This window comes from Poecile atricapillus, chromosome 10 (assembly GCF_030490865.1).
Source record: "Poecile atricapillus isolate bPoeAtr1 chromosome 10, bPoeAtr1.hap1, whole genome shotgun sequence".
Lineage (NCBI taxonomy): Eukaryota > Metazoa > Chordata > Aves > Passeriformes > Paridae > Poecile > Poecile atricapillus.
Genome location: NC_081258.1, coordinates 12,711,934 through 12,738,298, shown reverse-complemented (window position 1 = coordinate 12,738,298; position 26,365 = coordinate 12,711,934). Strand labels below are relative to the sequence as shown.

The window sequence follows — 26,365 nt, the reverse complement described above, 5'->3', positions numbered from 1 at the left end:
AGGATGTGGCAAACATAAACCAAGGCATCTAAAGAAGCCCCACAGTTTCTCAGCACTATATGCCGTATGTTCAGTGAAGGAGGGTGGGTTCCCTTCCAAGCTGTGTGAGTCAGCTGACACCATGGAATTAAAGGAAACACCAGTGACTATCCCTAACCAATCCAGAAATATTCCCAGCACAGAGCAAGGTATTTGTGTACACACCTGAACACTCCAAGCCAGAGAGGAGCACATCACATCTCATGCACACAGTTACTCCAGTAAGACCAAACCCACATATCTTTCTCTTCGAGGAGAGTATGACACCAAAGTCAAGTCTAATTTACTAGGACCTTACATCTAATTCTGAGCTCAACAATAATTGGTTTTATTGGTCAGTGTTTTCAAAATAGTTATTATTACATTTAAGGAAGAATATCTTGCCCAAGAAAGGCTGTAAGCTTTACAAAAGGTATCAATTCACAGCATTGTAAATACCAATAACTAGTTAAAAAATTACCTTCTATTCAAGAAAGTCAGACTTCCTACCTTTACTACAGGGTGTCCTCCAGTAGATGCTTTTACTGCTCCTCTGCTTCCTTCTGTTTCATAGTGAGCTCTGTGATGAGTTTTAGGCTGGACTTCTATTTTCAGTTCACACTGCCCATAATGGCTTGGTAAAGGCCAGTCAAGAGGTGGCAATGAAGATGTGCTGCAATCAAGATAAGCACACTGTGGTTACATGAACTGTGCCACCTGGCCACAGCACAAAGCCTTCACTGTAAAAATACAGACAATGATGTCACTTCCCTAACAAATGATAACCAAATAAGAATAACTATCAGCCTAAAACTGTTATGTGAAAATTCCAATTTTGCTGGTACATTCAAATCTTCAGCTAGCATGGAATTTCTTCTTTCCAACACCTAAGCAAAAGAAAGGTACTCTATGACCCCCAGTCCCACACTACCACTGCTACTCTATAATGCCTTTATATTCGCATTCATTATATTTTTAACCTTAAGTATATGAGCAAGCAAATTCAAATGTGGTTTAGAGGGAAGGAGCAGTGTAAATTCAACCGGCCAGTCATTAAGTTTTAACTCTACATTATCTTCCAGCTTGCTGGTTTTGTTTCCCTTTGGCAAGCACTGCATATTCTTAACTATCATTAAAATGAACGCTATATGATCACACGAGTTTAAAAAAGCTATTTGTTCTATCTAAGCATAAAAACTTACTGCAACAGGCAACAAAGACACCTAAAGTTGTGTTCAGCTTGTCCACAGACGCACCCTTACACACAGTAGCAAAGTCACTCCAAAGAAGAACAAAATACAGGAATAGAAATAACATGGAAGAACCTCAAACCAATGCTTGCATACCTACCCTTTTACCTGCACAGATTTATAGAGTTAAGATTCTAATAAGATGAACAGTCAGATTGAAGCCAGTAATTACCTGGTACAGTACATTAAATTATGAACATTTAAAAGTGAACATTTATAGCATTGTTTATCAAACAAAAACATTTGCAACAAAAATAATCTACTTTTAAAATAATTTTGTACTACCTTACTCTGACCAACAAGGAAAGTAAATTAGGTTTTAAAGTGATGGACAAATATTGGTTTGCATCATCTGGGAAAGCTCAAATTCATTTCTTTCCACTTTACAGGAAGCTAGGTAAAACCCCACCACTAATCAATGCAAATATCCACAAACATGAATAGTCACAGGTCCATGAAAGATAAATGATTCCTTTAGGGGAGTTTAGCTAAGACATATAAACACATATCCACCGTTGAGAAAGAAGATAAATGTTTGGACTGAAGAAAAAAAGAGAAACCTCTGTCCTTTGGAAGCATCTGGAGGGACTTGGGCTCAGCCTGCAGCACCACAGAAGTGTCTGTCATTAAGAATGGGAAAGTGGGAGAAGAAAGGGCACCACTTGCTGGAGGGTGGAGAGCAACCTCCAAGCTGTTGGTCTGCTGTTTCATGGACATCTGTATTGTGCACTTCAGGAGAGAGCCGGCACTAAAACATAAATCTTCTCTCCTGGAGCACCTTTTTGGGAACAATAAGAAGAATGTGAGTATTTCCCTTTTTTCTTACTGAAACGCAGAAAGGTGAGAAATAAATCATCTCCACAAGCACTCAATACACAGCAAAGAGGATTCTTCCCCCATAAGGAGGTCTGATGAGTGCTCTTCCCACAGCAACAGCATTTACTGCTATTTACATTTACTGGGTAGGAGAGGATGGTGATGCCAACAATAAAAGAAGAAACTCAGGAATGCAGTATAAGCCAAATCCTTCCAGGTACTCACCACAGGCCAAGATGCTCTGCCTAAACGCTACTACTGGCTATCAACTACACCTTGCCATTCACTATTATAGCTACTGAGGGAGAAGGATTCAAGTCTTCAGTCTGAAAAGGAAAGAAAACTTCAGGATTAGAAGATACTGAAAAGGGCTTAAAAAATTCTTGCACGTGAGAATTTTTTTAACAGTGTTTCTGAAAATCTTTTGTCCCCTGTATACCCAATTTCTGTGTCAAAATAGTTGGAATACGCTGAACAAATATGGTACCTGAGAGAACTCTGTTAATGCACTACAGGCTGTACACCAATTACTGGGAGGTAGTAATGAAAGTTGAATGATAAATTTAGTCAAGTAAAAAGTTGCTCATGACCACTCTCCATACAGTGTCTCAGAGGGATTTACTCCTCCTGCAATTAACTAACAATAATGTGGAACAAGTTGTATGAGACTCACATTATCTTTTGAAAAAATATTTGGCATAAAAAAACAAACATGGAGGAAATAACCAAGTCTCAAAATTTTGTCATTCTTTGAAAACAAATAGAAAATAACAGCATGAGAGCAAGGAAGTACACTGTGCACGTGCAGATGCCTAAAACGTTAAAAAATCGCAAAGCTTCTGAAACAGATTCCCCAGTAAATGACACAGCTTTTGAGGCTGTACTACATCAAACAGATGTTTTCTAGATGTAGCTGGTCTGACAGTTACAGCTGCTTCCCTTTTGATGTTGGATATCCAAACTGCTGTTTCTCTTGGAATATTTTTCTTGCTGTCTCTATTACCCTGAACTTCTCAGCAGCAGTGGATTCTTTAAGGTTCTATAGTACTCTGTCATGCACATTTCTGCCTGGTAGGGGTATCAGTCTTATGTATTTTTGCTTCAACATCATCCTTACACATTTTTCAGACAAATACTATAGAGGTACACATTGAACCAAATCAGTGCTCTAACGCTGGTTCATTTTGAAATCTAAATTCTTTAATCCTATTAATTTAACTGTGTTCTAATTGCCTGTACACCTTCAAGCAGACCTAAAGGGTGGGAAGCAGAGTGGGAACTTCCTAGCCAGGACTGTCACATGAATCCACAAGACTGCATACTAAATAAATTTAAAAAAACAACAGAATACAGTCTAGAAATGCTTGGTTTGTTTTGTTTTTTTTAAAATTCTATGTACAGTTCAATATCAAATGAGAAAAATCATGTCAGCCTTTGGGAAGCAAGAAGTAACAAATTTGCATACGTTTTAAATACTTTTTGATATGAAGCAATGGTATTTTGTACCAGATGCTGAATATGGGAAAGCAGCTGAAGCTGCTAGCTTTACTGCATTTAAGGAACCATTCTTAAGAAAATGTTATTCAGTCTACACTGTTAGGTGAAGATCAGCAGTAAAACTGTTAGATTTAACTCATCAGTTATCAGTTGTAAACTATGCACTGAACTTCACTGAACTTTTGCATGATCTCTTATAGTGCAGAACTTAAATTCAAAATTTAGTGGTGCATTACTCTTAAAATACCTGGAACATGTTTAAGAAGCAGCAGCTCAGCTGCTTCAGAAATAAACAAGTACTTTTTCTGTATCTCCCCAGCTTATGCAGCATGACAACTCTGTGTTATTGATAAAGATATCTAACTTTGCATTCAGAACCCAGATCAGCCACTGACCATGAGGGGTTTTTCAAGTTATTTTAGAACAAAAGATTAAGAAAAATAAGAACTTTTATGTTTTAAAACCCTTTACTTTTCAGTCTTGATGGGGAAGGAACACATTTGTAGATATTTCCACATGTTTCATTAGTATGTTCTACCCAGTTCAGTGCCAAATTACTGTTAGAATAGCTTGGGACTTAGCCTAGAACTTTCTCTCTCTTTTTTTTTTTTTTTTTTTCTTTTTCTTTTTAGTAAAAATCTTATTAACAGTGCAGTAACCTACTAGTAAAGGACCAAAGCACATCAGGATGTGGAAGTAAGGAGTGACAACCATTCTAAAGTTTTCATTAAATCAAATGTTTGCACATTGTTGAAACAGTACCAATCTGTAAACCTACAAATGTTCTTCTGGAAATACCAAGGGAGTTCTATAATCTGATTAATGCAAGCCTCCAAAAGCTCATATTCATATTGCATCAAAACTAAAGACTTTAGAGAACAGCAGCTATTAAAGGGAACTCAGAGATAAAGAAAGAACACCTCGGCAGCATTCTCAGCAGAAGCAACAGCATTTAAAGCTATCACTTCATTGATTTTATCAATATCAATTTTACAGATACCTTCTTCTCTGAACCATTATCTCCAAAACAGAACTGACTGATGAGGAAACAACTGACGTTCAGTTCAGTATAAGAACAGCCAAAGATGTCCATAAGGACTTCAGCATTCAGACCTATAAAAGCCAGGGCACAGCTCATGGGCTGACTTTGCCCCTCTCCCATAGGAAGAGGCTCAGGGCAGAAACCAGACTGCTTGTTCAACTGTAGCCCCAGAGCAGCGTGTGAGGGACAGAAGGAAGAACAAAGCCTATGGGACTCATTAACACAATCCAGCTAAAAACAATTACCTTCCACTTGTAGCACTGTTTTTTGAACACAGGTGCAACTGATATAAAAATTCATTTTAGCCAGTCTGTATGAAAATGTTCCTACCTCTTTTTAACCACTAATTCTAGTAAAAACCTCCCAAAGATACCCTGTAGTATCTCCAGAGAATTGTGAAAGTTCTTGTTTCCTTCATTGACTGAGATTCCCAGATATTCTAGAGATACTTTTATTAATTTTTAGTTGCAGCAAAAATAATTTTCCACTTACAGCTCCTCCCAGCATCCCAAAAGAGAAAAAGCTCACTGACTAGAAAACAGCTATCCCACATTTTTTTCCTCATCCCAAGTTTTTGCAGAGATGAACCCATGGTGTATTCTGTGACAAGTCAATATTGCAACACAGAAATCCCCTGAGGATCTCAAACCGTAACTATGACCCAATACTATGGTTTTCAAGAATTCTTGTAGAGCCAAAATGCTGCTGTGGCTGCTCTTCACTGCCTAGAACAAAGCCATATTCTCCCTGATGGAGGAATTCTGAAGTTAAGAAGTTTGGGGCCATTCCAGCTGCCACAGTGGCTTATCAACAGACTTTATTAATACTGTTTACATTCAAAATACCACCATTCTGCTCCTAGCAGAGCCACAGCTCAAAATGCTGTCAGAGTATTGGTACAGTGAACTGCCACGTGGAAATCTTGGTTCCATCATCCCAGAGCAAAGCGGAGAGATGAATAACAGGTACAGCACAAAGGTCCTGTATTAAACACTACCTGAATTTCCCTGGATTCATTAGTGGTGTGTAAACATTACAGCGATAGCCTCGCTTATTAAAAACCTAAGAGGTTCAAAGTTCCTTTGCTTGTCTCACTTAAATGGGTCCTTATCTTCAAAGTCAGTAATTTGCAAACATTTTCATTTTAAAGTTTTGCTAGTAGAATAGCTGGTGTTATTTCTATTTATCAGAATAAGGTGATAAATACTTGGCAGACTAACTTTGACTATAGAAATCTTTCAGTGTGAGTGGAGTTCTTAAAATTAACATTGAAGGTCCAATATAGTTATGGAAAAAATAGGACCTAATTCTGTTCCTCTCTATTCTTTAGATTTCCAAGAGAAAGATTCAGACAAGAGAAACAACTTTCTCAAGTATTCCACTATCTACTGCTTTATTTAAACTATTTTTTTTTCCTGAATCAATAATTACATTGTCAGCCATCTTGGTTTTCAGCAGTAAAATACTCTCAAGTTGCCCGTACATATCCAGCATTAAAATGATTTCTGAGCAGTAAATACATTTGTCAAGGTCTGTTTGTTCATCACCACTGGAACAAAGAAGCTATTTGATGTCCTGACACAGCAGTCTGGAGACAAACACCAATTTAAGCAGTAGTTTTTAAATCAATGTGTAAATCTCTATGAGTTCCATGAGGGAAGGAAAGGAAACTGGGTTTCATTTCAAGATTTTTGACCATTAATGAATATCCTGGTTATCCTCCAGACACAGGAACACCAATTGTTGCCATCAAATACTGTGGGGCTAAATAAATAAAGAAAAAATAAATGACTCATTAAGTGTACTACCCTGCAAAGTGCCAGTTTGCTTGAGATACAAATTAGATTCTCAAGATCTACTTTACCAAACCTAAAGTCTACTGCTCCACTAGCCATTCATGTTAAAATTTTAAGTTTAAAGTGAAAGATAATCAAGCCTAAAAGCAAAAATAACAGAACTCCCATGTTTTTTAATTGCATCATCTGTGACCACTTTTCTAAAAAAATACTCCCATGTTAGCTACACCAGTGCTGGCCATGCCTGTGATAGTCCTTAACTCCATAATACCATAACCAAGGTTAGCATCAGCAATGCTGCTGATCTCTTATACATTGTACTTGTTGAGTGAAGTCCTCACCCAAGGTATTATATTAAATCATCTGCTCAGTAGAGATTTCTAGGTCATCTCTAGAGTCTTTTTATTCCCCTTGTTCAAGTAAAAAAAGTATTGTAAAACAGACTTTCTGATTTATTTTATTTTCACTTTCTGGAACTCTTACAACTCAAACTCAAGTGTACAAGAAAGTCATAAAATCAGCACATTTGTGGAATGTTGGGGTAAAATGCAAGTGGGAAGGTTGGACCTACTATCACTGCATGAAGATCCCAAGAAGAGCTTTTTTAAGTGGAGGGGAAGGAAAACATGAGACATGGATAAAACCATGTCTTATCCATCACCCTGTGGGGAGGTGGGGGATGAAGCAGGTATCTTAAACAGGAACAAGAGTAACCATGTAATCAATAAAATTACAAAGTTTGTGGGTGAATATTCTGTAAAATGAGCAACTGCATCTGCCATCACACCTGCTGAGTGACATCAACAGACCCTCCACTATTCCCTGTACAGAAGCTGCTGCCCAGTTCTTTCACCAGTGGGAAGGAATTGCTGCAGAGGCCCTGCCCAGGCCCTCGCCTACACTTACCCTTGACAAGGAAGCAGAAAGAGGACTTGGGGCAAGTAATACACAGACATTTTTCATATGCCACTGACTGGTAGATTATGGGTTTCTGTGACCAAATAACAAGCTGTCATCTAACAAAACAGTTTGGATGGCATGTGAAATATGAGTAACATGCTCAAAAGCATCTTATACATTTTTAGATTTTGTTTAGCATTGCACACTTAGTGAAAACAGAAGCATGAAGGAAAACATGGTCAGGGCTTGACAGATAAAGCAGATAACAGATTTACAAAACTTTAGCAAGCATTCAGAGCAGAAGGTGCTACCTACACATTTCACACCATGGAACACGTGAGGCAAATAACCCTCCCTTCTACCAGGGGTCAGTTATTGCAGCTGGGTGTGCACCTCATCTGCTTGGAATCAATACTCCTGTTTACTTCATGCACTACTTTGTACTTGGCAATACAATCAAGACATTAAAAAGTGTACTATTTTTACTATATCTTGTAACTTATACTACAAATAATACAACTGTACATACAATATGGAATAAATACATAAAAAGCAATTATATAATTCTTTATGACAACTAATATGCTCACTTTTGGTCACCATCATCAACTATTTAGAAACAATGGATCTTCCTGCATTTCAATTTTATTCATAAAATGTAAAGGTCAGCTTAGCTACCCTGGTTTATAAGAATCAAAATTACAAAGTATTATATGACAAAATGGAATGTTTTACCTATTGAAGATGCACATTGCCATAGCCCCTGTGGAATAGGCTACAACTACTAAGTAATTCAACACTTCACTGAGGATACAGCTGCCAGTGCAGCCATTTCCACTAATTCAATAGTCAGCTGACATTTTTGGCAGTAAATGTATACAGCTTAATAGATTTATGTAGTTTCCTTGGGTACAGGTGTAGTCTTCATTGTCTTCTGCCGTTTTCCCATCTTATATTTACAGAAATTCTTTGGTGCCAGCTTCTAAATAAAGCCTGACATTTTAAAAAATATTTTTACTTTTTAATGAAAGCATTAAAATGTCTTTTTTTTCAGTTGTACTCAGTTCTCTGCAGTACGAGAGGAAACAGGTATGAGCCATCTGTGTTTTAAACCACTTTGTTCATCCTACAAAAGAACCACAGATCCACACCCCATGCCTGTATGTTCATGACCTCTAATCCTACAGTAGTGTTCATCTTTTAGGAACAATGTTAGCCTGCAAGCTAACAAAAATGCCAAGTTAGGACTGCTTAATATCCTACATAAACATAATACAAAAATACACAATTAAGTTAAAACAGTCATCATTGTTTCAGTTTGAATGAAAAGATTCTAGTAACAGATTGAACACCTATTACTAACAGATGGCTATGGAATTTTAAAAAATCCCAGACTTGAGGACAGTTAGCTGATCTGTTAACACAGTAGCTTCAGACTTGATAAAACAGATTTTTCCAGCCAGCAGCTTTGCGTCTTTACTGTCAAATTTTGCATCCACAGTTAGGTGGAAGAATATCAAAGGAGAAGGAAAAAAAACCAAAACACTTCTATTTACTAAAATCAGTACAATTCTGTGGAGAGAAATTAAAGTCTGTGGTTATAAATTAGGCAAAAAATAATCAAATGGCTGAATAAGTATTGTTTAAATTAATTTAGTTATTAAGAAGCCAAGCTAGCTGACAACTTCTGAAGAATTTATACAAGCTCTATGACTTGAAAGATCACAGAATTGATCCATCTATAAAGTAACAGAATGAAAAGGAGAGGGACTTTCTCCCTGACTGAACCACTTCCCTCTTCTGAATCTCCAAAAATCATCCTGCTTGCACATGACAGGACTGCAAAAGGAAAAGACCTATTTAAATCTATCATGGATGGTGGAAATACCTTGGAACTACAGCCCAGACATCCATTCTTTCTCGATGATTTTCAGCATGGCATACAAATTTTCTTCTTTATTCTATTTCTAGAATTATATGAGCCCAAAGAAGCAAATAGACACAAAAGCAAATAAACTCCCTACCTTTTTTGTGATCTCCCAGTTTTATAAAATCATGTAAGTTAGGTTTCCTTAGCTTTATTAAAATGTGAAGTGCTCAGATTAGATGGAATTGCAAAGCATGTACAAAATCCACAGACATTAAATTCAGCTGGGCTCTGCGCATATACACAAACTTTACTTAAATAAAACTAATTCTATTTACAATGCATCTCCTGTGTTTCTAAAAGATGAAGGATACTTGGTATCTCAACTTGTTTTTTCCTAATTATAACATCTATCTACCTTCAACAAGTTTTCTTTTAGAAGACTTAATGCATCACTGAAATACAAAGACATTTATATGTCTATTTAAGATGCACAGGAGGGAAAAAACCAGGAAAGAGTTACTTTCTAATCACTTACCGGAATATAGGAGTGTGACCAGGCTTCGGTTTGTTCCAAGTAAAGTGCGAAGGAACAGAAAGAAATTGGTCTCCAGGCAAGTCTTTTTTCAAGGTATGCTGAGATCCAGAGCAATCATCTACTGCAGTTTCAAGGGATGATGACAAGTTACCTTGTTCTTCAGGACAGATATCTATTTTTCCAGATAAAGTGGCAGTCTGATCCTCTGAGGTCTTTCTGGTTTTTAGAGGAATATCAGTCTCTGTACAACACTGAAATGGTGAAAGGCCAGAGTTAAGGCCTTGTACATTATGAATGGAAGTGTTTAGCCACGTGTCTTCTGTTATGCTTCCTCTGGGAGAATGGCCAGGTGATGGAGTTGGAGAATGGTGAGGAGAGAGAGAACCAGCATAGCAAATCTCAGCACTAGAGTGTCGGCGTTTTCCACAGGGGGATGTAGGTCTTGATGAGGGCCTTGATGTTGGTCTAGGGCTCAGCCAATTTTCATCTGTAATGCTAGTTCTAGGAGAATGACACGGAGACTGTCTAGGTGACAAGGCATGCCCAAATCCATAAGGCTGCTGCCACGATTCATCACTGGGACCTCTTGGAGAACCGCCAGGTGATGCCAAAGGAGAGCCAAGGGTAAATCGAGCAGCTGCCTCATTTAGCTCTGAGTCTACATCATCATAAACATGGGAAATGGATTCACAAGAAGAAGCATCTGAAAACCAACTCCTGGACGAAATGCTGCTGGCAGGGCTCGGACTAAGGGATGATTCCCTATATGATGGCTCAAGAGGAAGATAGAGATGGTCCCGGGAAGGCCTTTCCATATACTCATTTTCTGTGCCATTTGTGTGTAATTCATCTTCGTTGGCCTCAATCCCCTGGTGACAGTTGGGTGAAATCGATGTGATTTGAATGCTGGGGCACTCGAAGGGTTTGGGTCCACCTAGTGGACTGTACTTGGATTCTGGTACCTCACAAGTGCCTTCATAGTTCTTGTGACTCTGAAATCTTGTAGGGGAGGAGTGAGACTGCAGTCCATGGCGAGGAATACAAATTGGCTGATTGACAGAGGATGATGGCTGGTCTACATTAAAGATGTATATGGATGCACAGTCATCTGACTCGAGATCTAAAAACAAAATTAAAAAAGATAGAAGTAGTAAGAGTTGGAATGCCATACTTGGATAAACGCCATAAACAAAATCCTTTACTTGACAGATATGGACTGTTATCAACATCCTAGACATTTCCCATTACACTGGTTACACAAAATAAAGCTAATTCTTAATTTTAAATTTTCCCCAGTCTGTTTTACAATGAAATATGACTACAGTATGGTTTTCTATCACAAATCCTGTTTTCAATAAGATTTCATAGTTTATACATATCTTCAGTCATTGAAAATATAATACAAACAAAAAAAAAGGGTTGAAAACCTGAAAGGATCTAAGCTTGAACACTCAATTCAAACTTTATCTTTCATAATTTTAATTTTAATTGTATTCTACTTATAATTATACATTTTAAATCAAAGATCATTGAAAGCTCATCTTTTTGACATAAATAGGACTAAGGTACTTTCTGCAAGCCCAGTCAATACTTATAAGCACCAGAACATCATAAACATAATACTGATCTACTTTAACAGCAGAAAGCATCTTACAGTGACTCAAACTTGAATGGAGATTACTTGAATGGAAACTACTAAAACATTCAACCAAAGGAGACCTAACAAGGAATATTCTTAGAGATACTATAAAGAATCATATTCCTAAGATATATTTTTTGTAGCTTAGAAAACTCTCAAGTGCCTATGCTGAATAGTATTTTTCAGTGCAGTCGCATGAAGTTTGAGCACAAGTTGTTCAGCAAAATAAGGCAAAACAAAATATTCTCAGATCTCACTAACTTATCCAAAACACAGGAAATATTCCAAAGAAAAACAAGCAATTGAGAGGGAGTACAAGTCCCGTTAACATAATCAGCAACTTTGTCTCACAGAACTGAAGCAGATTTTCTTGCTCCACTTCTCAATATTGAATTAACTGCTAATATGAGATATTTGTCTGAAACAAAAGTAGAAAACACAACTTTTTTTCCTATTTTGTAGCCATCGTGATTCCACTCTTGTTTCTTTACACGTGTAAATAGGATCTTTACTCTTTAATTTTCCATAAATCCAGGCTAGGTGACATTAATTTCACCTCTAGGTATTAGCTCTTTTTTAAGAATTATTTTTGTCCTGAGTACCAGCAGACTACTAATATTTGTTTTAAAATAAATGTAGTCTTTCTCACAATCAGTTAGACTATCCAGACAGGAAGCTATGTATTTTAGACTTTTCCATGATGAAAAAATTAGTTTGTTGATGAAGTCAGTCTATTACCAGTTTCACTAATAGCAATCATCTTAAAATTAACTAAAACAGAAACAAAACATCTCAGACACAGGGAAACATTTTCAAATGAAGAGCAAGCACATTGTTAACAAGGAATGGACTACATTCCTCAGATTTCATAAAAGAAATCAAAAAGAAAAGGCTGAAGGCTTATGAGCAGGGAACAACTCCATAAGAAATCTATTAAAGGAGGCATACATTGCAATTAAGGAGTACCTAGTAATTTATATATATTATGGTTATGTATGACAATTATCTGTATTATACATCACTAACTACTATTATATGTGATAAGAGTACAGAAAATCAGCATAGGTTGATTTCTAAATATGCACACACTGAAAGGATCAGGGTTTTCAGGAAGGACTATTGCATGTATCACACAAAATTAACACAAGCTCACTATGCTGAGCACTACCAAAACTGCATTTCCTTGTCTTTTCACTAGGGTAACACTTTTTTTTTTTTTTTTTTAACATTAATTGAGAGTTTTCTTTTTGCTGTTTTCCATCACAAAATATGAACTGCAGACAGTAGTTGGTTATAGGTTTTCCACATCTATTGGTGTATTAATGTGCAAGACTATAGCATAGATGTCTGTTTCCTAACTCGGTATTAACAAAAGCATAGATCAAGGTAAGAAAAAGGCAATTCTAATAAAGGCTATTATCCAGCTTATCAAAACTTAGAAACAAAACAGTTACAGCTACAGAACTTTTTAAATAATAAGAAGAATGTTTTAGAAGAGCAACAGTTGGAAATCTTCAAGCCCTCTGTGTAACCATTTACTGTCATTAATGGTTTTAGGAACAGTAGCAGCACATTGTTTGCACTAAATCTCTCAAGATTGCAAAGAGCCTTATCCCTCTTGCGCCAATAATCAAGAAATCTCTAAAATATTTAAGACAATTTCTCTACTTTCAGTGTCACAGCGATTTACAAAAAAGCAGATGTACATTCAGAATTTAATTTTGACAAGGCTGAGGTGGAGAGATCAGACTAGCACAGAATTACCAGCACCAGCTTAGAAGAAATGGAGAAGAGATGGAGCAAAGAGACAGAACTTTTTTGACTCGGGCTTCTTTGGTCCCTCTCCTGACAAACAGCCTCTCCTGAGTATGGCACTGTGCTGTCCCATTACCCCTCCCCAGCTGCACACACATAACACAGGAAGCTAGAAACCTAATGAATATCCAATCTCAACACTGTGAACACTTAACACTGTGAACACAGAACTGTTTGAAGTCTAAATCACCCAAATAATTTTCAGACACAATTGTTAAACATGCAAATTTATTTCAGTCTGCATGCACAAATCCTCCCCCTTATAGTTCGTGTATTAAAATAACCTGTTAGCTGCTCACAAAAAACTAAGACCTTTACAAATTGAAACATAAATTCTACTAGATTATTTACCAGTAATTATTTTATACCTAATAAAGACTGCAGAGAATACAATCTGGAAGAGCCCCCTAATCTATCTCAAGGAACTAGTAAACATACAAACACAAATACAACTTGGGGGAAAAAAGAAAGAATGAAAAAAACGTACGTGATAACTCTTAAAAGAGAAAGCAGTGAGAGTAGCACAAAACAAATCCAACACAGGGCTTCAAGAAACAGAGGGTAAACAAAGGGAAGACTCACAATAGGCAAGTGTAAGGAAAAAAGAGCTATGGAGAAGCCCAAAGGAAAAAAATGGAGTTATGGAAATCTGGTTACTTAATAGGAGAGCTATTACATCCAAACAATCCTATTGGGGGAGGAAAGACAATAAAGAAGTCATGAGGCCTTCACTGATCATAAAATATAAGAAAGCACTCAAGACACAGAAACTAGGGCAGACTATGAAGGTAGAGCACAAAAACTACCACAAGCACAAAGAGGCAAGATGCTAGGCAAGACAGACACAGCAAAATACACAGACCAAGAGAAGTAGTGCCATTCACATCAAAAGCTGTTCATGCCATTGCAAAGGCAGGTGTGCTAAATGCTTTTGCTTTAGTAAGGACATCAGAATAAACTGCTAATAAAGATAACAGCAACACAGAGTAAAGAAAACTGGACTAAATAAAAGGTTAAAAAATACTGAAGAATTATGGGCCAATAAGTTCAACTTCAGTTTTAGAAGCAGTATTAATAGTTTATTTGTTCCAGTAAGTATTTTAAAGGAGACAAAGAAACAAAATAAGTCACTGTTTCCTAAGAACAAACCACGTCAAACAAATTTTCTTTTACAATCAAAGGAGATCTACTGGACAAATGGCATAGAAAGAAACACAGCTTTGTTTTTACTTACTAAAACTTTTAACACTGCCACGCACAGAGAAGCCATAAGTCTTTAGAAATTTACTGAAGCCTTCTTCCCCACCCTGCTGAGATCAGGTTCACTATTGAGGGATCACAAAAATGAACAGATGCTCTATATTCACAGTGTATGAGCTAAAAAAAGCTACAGATTTTCATTGCAATCTTACATGAGGCGTCTGTGTCATCCACTGTCAATGGGAACCAGAAGGTTGCTCATTTTGAATGTACATTTGCTACTGTCTGGAAACAGCCTCATGTACAGAAGCCCCTGCTCAGTATTAAAACAATGCTGGCTCATCCCTTACTAAGCTGCTAACTACACTTCAACATAAGCTGTCTAACTGGGAAATATAATTAAATAATATCTAGAACAACTGCTTCTAAAGTACATTTTGCTTGCTACTTGCTGTATCAGAGTGCACATTTAGGTCTAGCAATGCTTGCCCACCAGTTGTTCACTCCCCAATGGTGTACTGGCACATGCACATGTGCAGCTGTGCACTCAGCCAGATTTCTCCAGAGAAGGAAGGTCAATTGCTATCAAATGTCTGAACACAAGCCCTGTGCCAGAATTACACAAACTGTTTTATTATTCTAAGTTTACAAGCCCATAAACAAGCATTTTCAAACAATAGAAGTTGCTGTAAGGTACGAAGAAAATGCAACATTACCTAGTCTCATAAAACTACTACTGTGAAAACAGGATCAGTAATCAAGTCCTCTAAATAGCACGAGGAAAGACCTGAACATCGACACAGACATCATGTGTGTTCTCAGGCAAGTCTGCCTCACTTGCAAGCTTTAAGAATGACCAACTCTTCTGTTTTCCACTTCTGTCATGACAGTTATCATTATCTCTCTGTATACAATGGTTACAAAAATATTTGTAAAAAGGGACAAAAAGCATATGTAGTTTTTTGTTTTTTTTTAAATTTCATTGTTTTGCAGGTCTGCAGCAGTTTATACATTTCTTGGGATGAAAGAGGAGTTTTAGTCTTCACAGGGAACACAACATAGGCAATAATCAATAGCTTTTCTTTTGTGCACTTAAAACCACAAGTGATCAGAGTTCTTCTTAGTACCCTATTGCACTAAAGCTCTATAATTGGATATTTAATTCCAGTTTTCCATTACAAGCTATCAGCTCTCCAGAAACACCTCCTACAAACACCAACTTGAAAAAAACCCACAACCCCGAACTGAAACATAGCAATGTATTCTTTTATAAGGAGTACAACTGACTAGCAAGCCAAATATGGTACTGAAAAAGAATAAATTGTGAAAAAAATTAAGGTAGCAGGGTGGAGTAGGGGCAAACATCATTCTAGAAAAAAGTTAGCAATATGTGAAGCAGTACTGCAAGTTTAAGTTTTCAGAAAGGGATGTTTTACAATTCTTATTTTATGAAGCAGTTCACTCTCTTTGATGGTTTTGTGCTCTGTTTCGTGGTCATATCAGATTATGCAAAAAAGGACAAAAATAAATTTTACTTTTGTCAATCATGTATGCCAGAGGCTATTCTGTCATGCCAGTCACAATTTCACTCACTTTCTTTTGTTAAGCAAGAATACTATAAATGTAGAAGAAAAATAATCTTCTCAACAGTGGGAGCTCATCAATGAGTCTTTTCCAAATTCTAGTCTGGGTAAGAATTCATTATCCTTTGTAGAAATATAGAATAAAGAAGCTGCACCGGTTTAAGCACTGGTTTAAACAAGAGAATAATCCATCATATAAAATGTTTACAACTGACACTGACTAAAATAAGAACACACTGACTCTTGGGGTGTAACTACACTAAGGTTTTTTGAGCAGCAACCATCTCCTTCCCACACACCTCCACACACAATGGGGGAGGGGAAATGAGAAGAGGTTCTTTTAACACAGATGATTTTGGCAAGCATATTTACCGTGCACTAACACCTGTATATACACAACTGACAGAATGGCAAGGTTTAGGATATGGGAAGAAACAAGCAACCAGGACAGGAACTGCAGGTGTTCACTGGTGCTCACCATCAAATAAAAACATAACATGCAACTAAATAAACCCTTAGGCTACAGCCTGGTACACATTTAAACTAGAACTGTTGACTTAGTGTGCATCCAGCTCCACACTGAAGTAATTAAATTAAATTTCAAATAGGGAAAGAACAGCTTTGAGATACATTGATAAAAAGTTATGTACAAGGCAGGTAAAGAATTCAACATGTAACTGTTAGATTCAACAAGAATTAGTCATTCTAAGTTCAGTTACAAAACAGAAAATAACAACCGGAAGCACTAAGCAGTGTTTATACCTGTGCCTTCTCCAGCTCTCCTGCTATTTCTGGTTGATATGAAGCACTTCTTTAAATGATAACTTTATAAAGCCGTTGGTTCAGTATTTAAGGATTATTCATCAATGCTCATAACAGATTAAAAAAAAAAATCTGCTTCTTGCTTTAAAAGCCTCCCAGTTCTGTGGGCTCCTCTTTGGTTCCCTTTTTTAATCTGTGGCTGTATGATTCAAGAAGACACAATATTTCATGCATAATAACCTTGTAGACAAAACAGAAGCTGCTGCCCTCCAGTTTGATGAAGCCTCCTTTGTCATTCACTGTCAGACAAAAAGTCATCTTAACTTGATGCAGTACTTCAGAGATATTAGACTTTTCGATACAGCACAGTAGGTACTATCACACAGTATGAGCAGCCTTTTGACACTGCTGTTCTGAAGATGAACTATCTTATTCTATATAATCAGGTGCTAGAGTCTGCAAAAGGACTGCAGCCCCACAACCCCAGAGCAGTTCAGATGTGTAGACATGGGACCTGAGAGAAGCCTGATCGCACCCAAACTGGTGTGCTGTGCCTGACCCACTGGAAGTAGACTGAGCATAAAGGTGAGAAGATTAGGCAAATACTGAGTGAAAGGAACAAGGGAATTAATCATGTGCTGTAATTGCCAGCAGGCCAGGTTTGCCTAGATTCTTGCTATTGTGCGTCAATTTAGCATGTACAACTCTTCCTTTGTGGGAGCAAAACTAGCAGACTCCATGAAAAGGCTCTCCAGTTATTCAAACAGAATGAACCAACATCCTCACCTAATTCACCTAACTCCTACATGGACATCTTTACCACAAACTGACTTCTAAGATGACCTTGCTCACAGCAATCTGCTGCCCTATACAGAGACACTTGCCAGCTCACTGCTCCAGTACCATATCAAAGAAAACAGACAGGAGTGTGCAAGAAAAGGTGTATTTTAGTTTACAGGAAGAGTACGGGGACACAGACCAGGGTCTTTGTGAAAACTGATAGAAAAGGAGAACAGTAGGCCAAGGCAAGATGTCTGAGTGGGGAGCAGTTATACAGTGGAAGACTGAAATGGGGACATTCCCTTTCTGATTATCAGAGCACAGCACAGAGATTGAGAACTGGTATCGATAATATCTGAACAAACTCGTTTGGGAAGTCTTCACACCTCAGCCAAATTACACAGATGTCTCAGCCAAATCACACTGTACTTCTGCAGCTGGCCTGCATGACAGAGGGCAAACCATTCCACAGCAGACAGTCCTACCATACAGTTAACTCAGTATTTCAAGCCATCAATTATGACAGCTTTTTCACCAATACTTTATAATGTACCTTAAATGTGGACTTCAGGTGCCTCAAACTCAAGGGCTATGTACATCAAAGAACTGTGATGAGCCAGAATGACAATCTGAAACTGCCTTGCTTTCCCATCTGCTCAAATGAATGTAGAATCAGAAACACCTTGAATTAATTTTGCTACATTGATACAGTAAAAGGCAGAAATACGAATGAGCTATATGAAAAAGACGAGGCTGGAGCTGAGTGCAGATACCATTTTTTTCAGCAAGGTTCAGAATGACACCCCAAAATACAGAGATGGTGATAATAGCATGCCTCATGACTGTGTCACGTGTAATTTTGCATCTCTTCCTAAGTAGCTTGTGTTTATTCCAGCAGGAGTGGAGGATTCACCACATACTGTACATCAGCCTAACCTCTTGCCCCCAACACAAAAGGCTTGGCAATTTGAAAGACAGCAGCATTTGCTCTCAAAAGACTAAACTTGACAAATTACACTGATGAAATACAGAGACTTATGTAATTTAAAGAATCTATGCAAAATACAAAATGTTGACAGGTTTTCTTAGCAGTTCTTTGGATTAAGCCATCTATTTTCTTATGGCTTTGTTGTTTGACTACAGTTATCCTAAATGACACTGTTAAAGCCTTTTGTAATCAGTTACTGAATCTCCTCATCCCCTTTTTGTCCTTGACTGAGGGAACAACTTGTAGAAAGCATCTAAAGATACACATGAGTAGCTATACATCACTGCAGATATTATTACAGGCCATTATGCAGCCATCAAAGCAATGAATCATTGTCACTAACATTTAATAAATGCAACATGACTGGATTAGCAGTTTGTCATTCTGTCACACTTTCATTTTGGCTATGAAGATACAGAGGGCTACTCTGTAAAACAACTTTAGTTAAAAAGTGACAGTTTCTGCCCTGGCCCAACTACAATCAGTCACAATTTCACTCCCTCTCTAGCACAGAGCAAACGCTGCTTCTCTGAAAGTATGTGTAAATCGTCCTTCCATTTTGTCTAAAACCATTAAAAAAATAAAATTCAGGATTAAAAAATAAAAATTTCTCAGAGCATTTGTTCCCAAAAAAGCAATGTTAGCAGCCACTAACGCATGAAGACTCATTAACCCTCTCCACCAAACTGCTAAAGAAACCCAAAAAACACAAGAAATATTCAACTCCATTCAAGAATTTTTTCTATGTTAAAAATATTTCTCATTTTTAGAAGTGATGACTAATCTTCAAAGTGCAGCCTGAGAAGCCATTTTTAAGCATGCAATTCCTACTAACCTAAATATTAGTATAAATAATATGGTACTAAATTTCTGGTAATAAATTAGCTGTAAGTACTTGCTCAGGTTTTTATCTACAAACATCTTTCATGCAACCTCAAATGAAGTTTTTATTTCTGCTTTAAAAAAACCCACCAAAATCACCACACAACACCAAATTGAAACAGACACAGAATTCTATTTTCATGACTTTACTACAAAAGATCATGGGTTTGTAGTCAGATCCCCAGAAAGTTCATTCATCTCTCCTTCCACCAGACCTGCAGTGCTTCAGATTCAAATTCATCTTCCCTGAATGATTTTGAACAGTTCTACAATTTTTTAATGTTCTTTTTTGCCAGTATTTCACAAGAACACTCACAGATGGGTGTACTAAAGGTAGACGAGAATGCTGGCTTCTTAATAAGCTTGCTCCTGCCCTGCAGTTTTACTTAGCCTTACTGATCATTTCACTCATCTTAAATTCCACTGTCATTCGAACCCACATGGCATGCCTGGACACATGCAAGGACTTGGATGTTGTTTTACTGGCTGGGCTCACTGCCAAGTCTGCTCCACGTACTTCCCTGGCCCACCAGGGCAGCTTGAGGCAACAACTCCCATATTTACGTTATTGCTGTGAACAGCCAAACTGCTGCTTACTATTGACCCAGGCCCCATCTACTCGAATTTATTCTCTCTCATTCACAGCAACACTACTGAGCTGGCAACACTTCAGGTGGCATCTGACAAACTGCTTCCAGTTGGACAACACAGACCAAAGAAATGGGACTGTCATGTTTTAGGCAGAGGGCTACTTTTTACTTTGAAAAAGAGTGAGCTTATTTCTAATTTTCAGAAGTATGTAAGACAAAAGCACTAGACTAAATGCTTTTGTACCCTGACCATCTCCCCCATCCCAAATCTCAGGATTTGTTTTCATTTACACTCTGCCCATAATTCAGTTGGGAGGAAGAAGGACAGAGTGTGATGTGCAGCTGTGAATTCACGAACAAAATAAATGACATTTTGTCAAATCAGGGACCTTTTTCAAATCCCTGCAATACACAGTGACTCACTACCTAGTGACTCTCAATGCACTATGTAGTGATCAAAGAACCATACTGCCAAAACAGAAAAGTTATTAAATTAGATTAGCTGCAACTACAACTGCTTTGCAACATCACATAAAAAAATTTGATATTTTCCCTGAATAGTCCCATCCTGGTCAAGCTTCATTCAAATAGGCAAGATTTAATTTATCCAGAATACTTTAAAAAATCACAACATACTCAAACATGTCAATTTGCTAGGATTATCATCTTAATCTCTAACTCTTAATTGCCAGGCAATTCTTGACTCCATTAATACCACTTTAGTACACGTTTTCTTTTGGTTCTTCCTCAGTGTTTTTCTAAGCTATCTTGAAGTCACAGGAACCCCTGGTTTTGGTCAGATGCAGCTGTTTGGTTTTCCCTCCTCCCCCCTATCAGCAGATTATATAACCACAGCCTATATGACTGATTTGCATTGTGTCCCTGTGTGTCAATCTTTTACATGCAGATACCAGCATCCACTAGCTTGTAAAATAAAATGATAGCAGCACAATTTCCTGCAAGTGGTGGTTTATCACAATATATTTAATACTCAGTTATCTAATAAGTAAACAAATATTTATGTTAGAAAGTGTCATTTATATCTAAGAGAGAGAGAAAAAAATGGATTCGAGTAACTTATCCATTCATTCCTTTGCTAAAAGTTGCACCAGCTGATCCTATTCTTAACCCACATGAACACTCTTTTGTATAGCAAATGTTAACAGACCAGCACAGACAGCTGTATTTATATGGATGGCTCAAGTTATACATATTAACCACAGTTACCATCTTGTGCAAAGACTTTCTCTCGTACCCATTTATATAGACAACCAAATCTAAACAGAATCAAAATATTTTATTTTTTCAAGTGAACCATACAGGTATGCAAGGTAGCCTGCTAAAAGACTTCAAAATATGTCTCACAAGCTCCTCTTACTCAGCTAAGAATGCAAACTTCCCAACAGTTCTGGACCAGCACTTTTGGAAACAAAAACAAATTTCATCAAGAGCAATCCTCAACTCACACCTCAAGTTCACAGCTACTGCTGGCATCCAATCTTTAATTTTCCGCTCAATCTGATTATAAGACTACCCTCTCTTTTCTACCACAACTTGACTTTCTTAAGATTATTTACCTTAATCACGATCTTGGGGAAAAGAACAAAAGTTCAGCCATGCTGCAAAGCCTCAACAGCTTTGTCTGTTTCCTACTCTCCATCAACAATCCCTGACAGCAATACCAGTCATGAATACACATTTAGGAAGGGAAAAAGGATACTTTACATGTTAATGATGAAGGCAAAGCTATAAAGACTAGTATTGTGGTGGTGTTTCCGTACAAATCAGTGGTTTTAAGACTTCTAAGACATACCTAAATGAGGTAACTCATACATAGTGCCAGTTTTTGCTACAAGAGAACTCTGCCTAGCTGAGAGAAAATCCATCGCCCATCATCACTTCAGAGCACTTGGTATGTGGGCAGGAGACAACTGCTGAGCTCGTGGATGCTCACAGAGAAAGGACTGACATGAAAACCCTCAGAAGAAAAGATCAGGTATTACTCTGACAGTCACTATGGAAAAATGTGTATTTCAGTCATGATATCCAGTAACAAACCAATAATCTACCAGCTCTAAGCTAAAGGAAAAAAAAATCTCTGAGAAGAACAGGGGTAGAAGTTTGCAAGTCAATCAAAGAGGCAAATCCAGACAGTGTCCTTATGCAAAATGAGGATGCAGCTCACAAAGATGTTTCATCACAGAACTGGGATATTTTTTGTAATCTTCAGAAGCAAAGAGATATTGTGAGGTTCATTTGTAACAAGATTACTAAATAGTATTACTTAACTGAATGTTAAAGGATTACAAAATTAAGGAACTACGAAGAACCCCTTTTCAGCTTGTTTCATGGTTTCCAAGAAAATAAAATAAATACTATGAACCTGAAGTCCAAGGAGGGTAGTTCTTTTAAGGCACTCATATTGTGGGAAAGCAAATAAACAAAATCAACCAGTACAGCTTTTACCTTGTAAAAACTCATTCTTTAAAAGAGAAGACAAATCCCTAAAACAAAACTTCAGAAAATATCATAGCAACTCATATTTGCTTCCATTATGAGAAATTCGGTATTTAAAAAGTATAATGTCCTCAGCAGTGTGAAAAACTCAATGCAGTTTAATTGCTTCATAAATTCTAGACAAATTTCCCCAAATTTGTCTAGAATTTATGTCTGAATAGTATTGCAACACTGGTAGTGATGAAGGGAATCGGGGCATCATTACAAAAGCATTCATGCTAATTCAAGTACTCAAGTGTCACATATTACATCCCAAAGGTCTCTTCATCAAAAAGACCAAACCAGGTGGCACATCAAACACTGTCACTGACAGTTGCATGCCAGTCTCTTTTAGCGGACTGTGGAGGACCTGAACATACTGTAATGCACATGCTGACTTAGACATTTCCAATGCAGCTGATATAAGGCAGCATGATGCAATCAGATGCTACTGCAGCTACCCAAAATTTTGCAATAAAGAGCACAGCAAAGAGATTTGGTTCACTTCAGAGTGATCTATAGCATTACCTTTGGGCACTGGAGGCTTGAATTTCTTGGTCATAAAAAGATGAAGCCCATCAGTACCTTAAAACTGAACCAAAAGACACTGAACAATCAGAGAAACAGAAGGCAAGAGTTTGCAGAAGGTACTCAGTACCTAACATCCACTTGAAAGCAGTTGAAGAGCTTTTGAGAATCTTTAGTTTAGCAATTACCTGAGCAAATTTTTACCTCCACCCAAAAACTACCGAAAATGGGCTACCCCTTTAATTTCAATCCAAGTATGTTGCAAAGATTGCAGTATTACACTAGGGATTTCAAGCATCTTCACACCATCCTTCATGCATTCTCAGCAGCAGGAACTACAACTTTCAGATCAAGCAAATAAGCACTAATGCAGAACAGAGGTCTCAAGCCTTACCACTCAGCACAAAACTCTGAATGGTAGTCCTGCTATCCTGCAACCCACTGAAATTATTCTGTATAATAACTAAAGATCTGAGCTGATTTAATTTCTCTTACTGTTCTTTTAATATCATAAAAAGGGTAATCTACTGCCTGGCACTAGCACTTTCTTAGTAGTTCAAGTATCAAAAGTATTTCAAGGAAATGAAAGAATAGCTCACTTTGCCTTGTTTTTGATTACAAACACAGTTAAATATAAACATGTAACTGTATATACTTATATGTGTACATATATAAAAGAACAAAATCCTCACAACACTAGAGTAGTCTCAGTATAAAAGACACCATTAACATAGATTTCCATGTTATTTGCAAAAGAACTTAGTACCAGACATCTCTTTCATCAGAATGCTAGTCTCAGACTTCTAGAGACAAAGCATGAAGGATCAGAATATGTTTTGAGGTGTACTTCATGATCATGGAAAACTTAGTAATTTTAGTACTATTTATTTCAAATTAAGCAACTTTCCCTGTGACCTACATGTTTTATTATTAGCATTCATTTGAAAAAAAATACCCTTATGCATACTTTGCAGCACAACAGGCACCACCATTGAAGGAAGTGATATGGGATTATGAAATAGATGCTTTAGGCAGCTCTAAGAATTTTTTTTTTCGACATCTAATATATTTGGAAGAGGGGTAAGGGAAAAAATAGATTACCAATGTGGGACCTCTCATATGAATTCTAGTTTTTTATGTGTAAAATACATGGGCAGAACAGATGCACTCTGGCAATACTTTTAATAGAATACATGAAGGCAGAGTCCTACTCTAATCCTTTCCTCTGAAGGCCACATCTGTGCACAGCAGGCAAGATCATCTCCAGAATTCTACAAAACAGTAAAATCACTTGAGTTTCAGATGGAGGATTTCTTACTGAGAGCTACAGCAAACAAACCAGTTCATGGTTCAAATATCACATTTTTAAATTTGATATAAGAATCGTTTTGAGTTATCAAGCAAAGAAAATTCTCTGTATTCAGAGTATCATCTAAACTGCTCATTAAGGAATGCTACCCAAATACAAATATCATAACACTGAGTTGATACCACACTAGTATTTCTAGTCTTCTGAGAAACTTGTTTTCTCATTTATCATTGCAAAGAAATATAGTTTAGACAACCAGTTTTGTGTCAAAATCATAGAAATTGGGGTGTCAAAATTATTTTTGTTGTCATTTGTTCACATATTTTCCATTTTCATACTGTACTGTAATACATTTACCTAGTTTGCACAGGTCAGGCCCCCTTCAGAAAACACACCATCTGCTATTGCACTGAGAAGGAAAATAGGCAAAGAAAGTCTTCCCTTATCTGAATGAATCTGCAAATTAAATCTGAGCATCAAGAAAGTTAGGGATTTTCTAAGAAGTCAATCCTGAGTGCTTGCACACAGACTGTATCAAACAAATTTTTTTCTAATTAACTTGGGCAGACAACTGAGTGAGAGAACTAAACAACATGGCTGCATCATTTAGCCTGGATACAGTCGTGCTTCAGAGCTATCTTATCATCTAACACTTCGACATAAGACAGCCCATTAACAATTAGAACTTATTTCAAGTAGGTTAGAAAATAAAGCACGCAGCCATCAAACTCTGGTACAGCTAAACAAGGCACAGCTGGTCCTTATTGATTCTTCACACCACAATTCACAGGGAATACTTTGTTTTCTGTAGTTTCAAGAAATACGATCATTTTAAAACAGGATTTTCAAATACTACAAAAGAAAGTAAAATGGAAGCACTCTGAGATGTATGCGTGCATCTGTACACACGGACTCAAAGAGCCACCACATCTCGACACGCGGTATTCGCCCACCCACACGTACACAAAGTGCAAAACACACTGGAGTAACTGGGATGTTCTCTATTCGAGGAATACTTCAGCTGAAACTTTTCATCGCAAATGCCCGAACACTGCTCTGGTCCGGCCCCATTAACACTTTGCTGCTCTCTGCCCTGTCCCTCACCGGCCCCATCGTGTTCCCCGAGCTCGGGGGGCGTGGGGCCACCAAATCCAACCCGGGGCCTTTTCTCCCCGGAGCCACCGCGCCCGGGGAGGCTCCTCCCTTACGATGCGAGCTCTTAAGTTTCTTTTCCCAAAGAAAGTTGTTACGGCGGGGAGAGGCCCGGCCGGGCCGGCCCATGGCCCCGAGTCCCCGCGTCCCGCGGGAGGAACGGGAGCGGCGCCGGGAAGCGGCCGCGGCCTGAGGGACGCACGGACGGCGCCGCTCCCCCAGGGCTGCCGCCTCCCGCAGCGGCGGGGCCGGCGCAGCCCCCGCTGCCCTCCCCGCCTCGTTCGGAGAAAAACAGGAACCCGACCGACCCCCCCGGCCCCGGGGCGCACCTGCGGGCCCCAGCGGCGGCCCGGGGCCGGGCTGCCCGTCCTCGCCGAAGATCAGCCTGAAGTCGAACTCGTCGGTGGCGCCGCAGTTTGCCGTAGTCATGGGTTTGGCCGGCGAGGCGCAGCGAGACCCCCTCGCCCCTCAGGGCCGCGCCGGGTCCTGCCGGGCTGCGCTCGCCCCTCAGGGCCGCCGCATTACACCGGGCGGCGGAGGGGCCGGAGGGGGGGCGGCGGCGCGAGCGGCGGCTGCGGCCCCAGCGCGAGCTCCGGTGCCCGGGCGCTTCTGTCACTCGGGGGGGGCGGGCGCCTACTCCGGGCTGCGGCTGGACCCGCCCCCGCGCCGCGCCCCGGGCAGCGCCCCCCGCCCCGGCCCGCCCCGTCGGGCCCTCCCCTCGTTCGTTCGTCCGTCCGTCTGTCCCTCCCGCGTGACGTCACGACACCGACAGCGCCCCGTGACCGCCGCCCGTGCTACCGAGGGACTGAGAGAAGCCGCCGCGCCCCGCCCCCCGAGCCGCGAGGCCTGCCGGGAGTTGTAGTCGGCGGTCGGCGCCCAATGGGGCGCGGCCAGCGGCGTGCGGGGGGCGGGGCCGC

At 38.8% G+C, this 26,365-nt stretch overlaps 1 protein-coding gene across 2 annotated transcripts in view; it reads right to left on the bottom strand.

Annotated features, from left to right (window-relative positions):
• NFATC3 (nuclear factor of activated T cells 3) overlaps positions 1–26,084 on the bottom strand; it is a 64,169-nt gene extending 38,085 nt beyond the window's left edge. The window contains exons 1-3 of one of the 2 annotated variants that reach the window (XM_058845718.1): positions 25,778–26,084; positions 9,725–10,844; positions 529–691 (exon numbers count right to left, since the gene is read on the bottom strand). In XM_058845718.1, the coding sequence (XP_058701701.1) occupies positions 529–691; positions 9,725–10,844; positions 25,778–25,877 (1,383 nt within the window). In that variant the 5' untranslated portion in view covers positions 25,878–26,084. The remainder of the gene's footprint in view (positions 1–528; positions 692–9,724; positions 10,845–25,777) is intronic. The other variant, XM_058845717.1, reaches the window with a different exon arrangement.
• Positions 26,085–26,365: the final 281 nt, after the last annotated feature.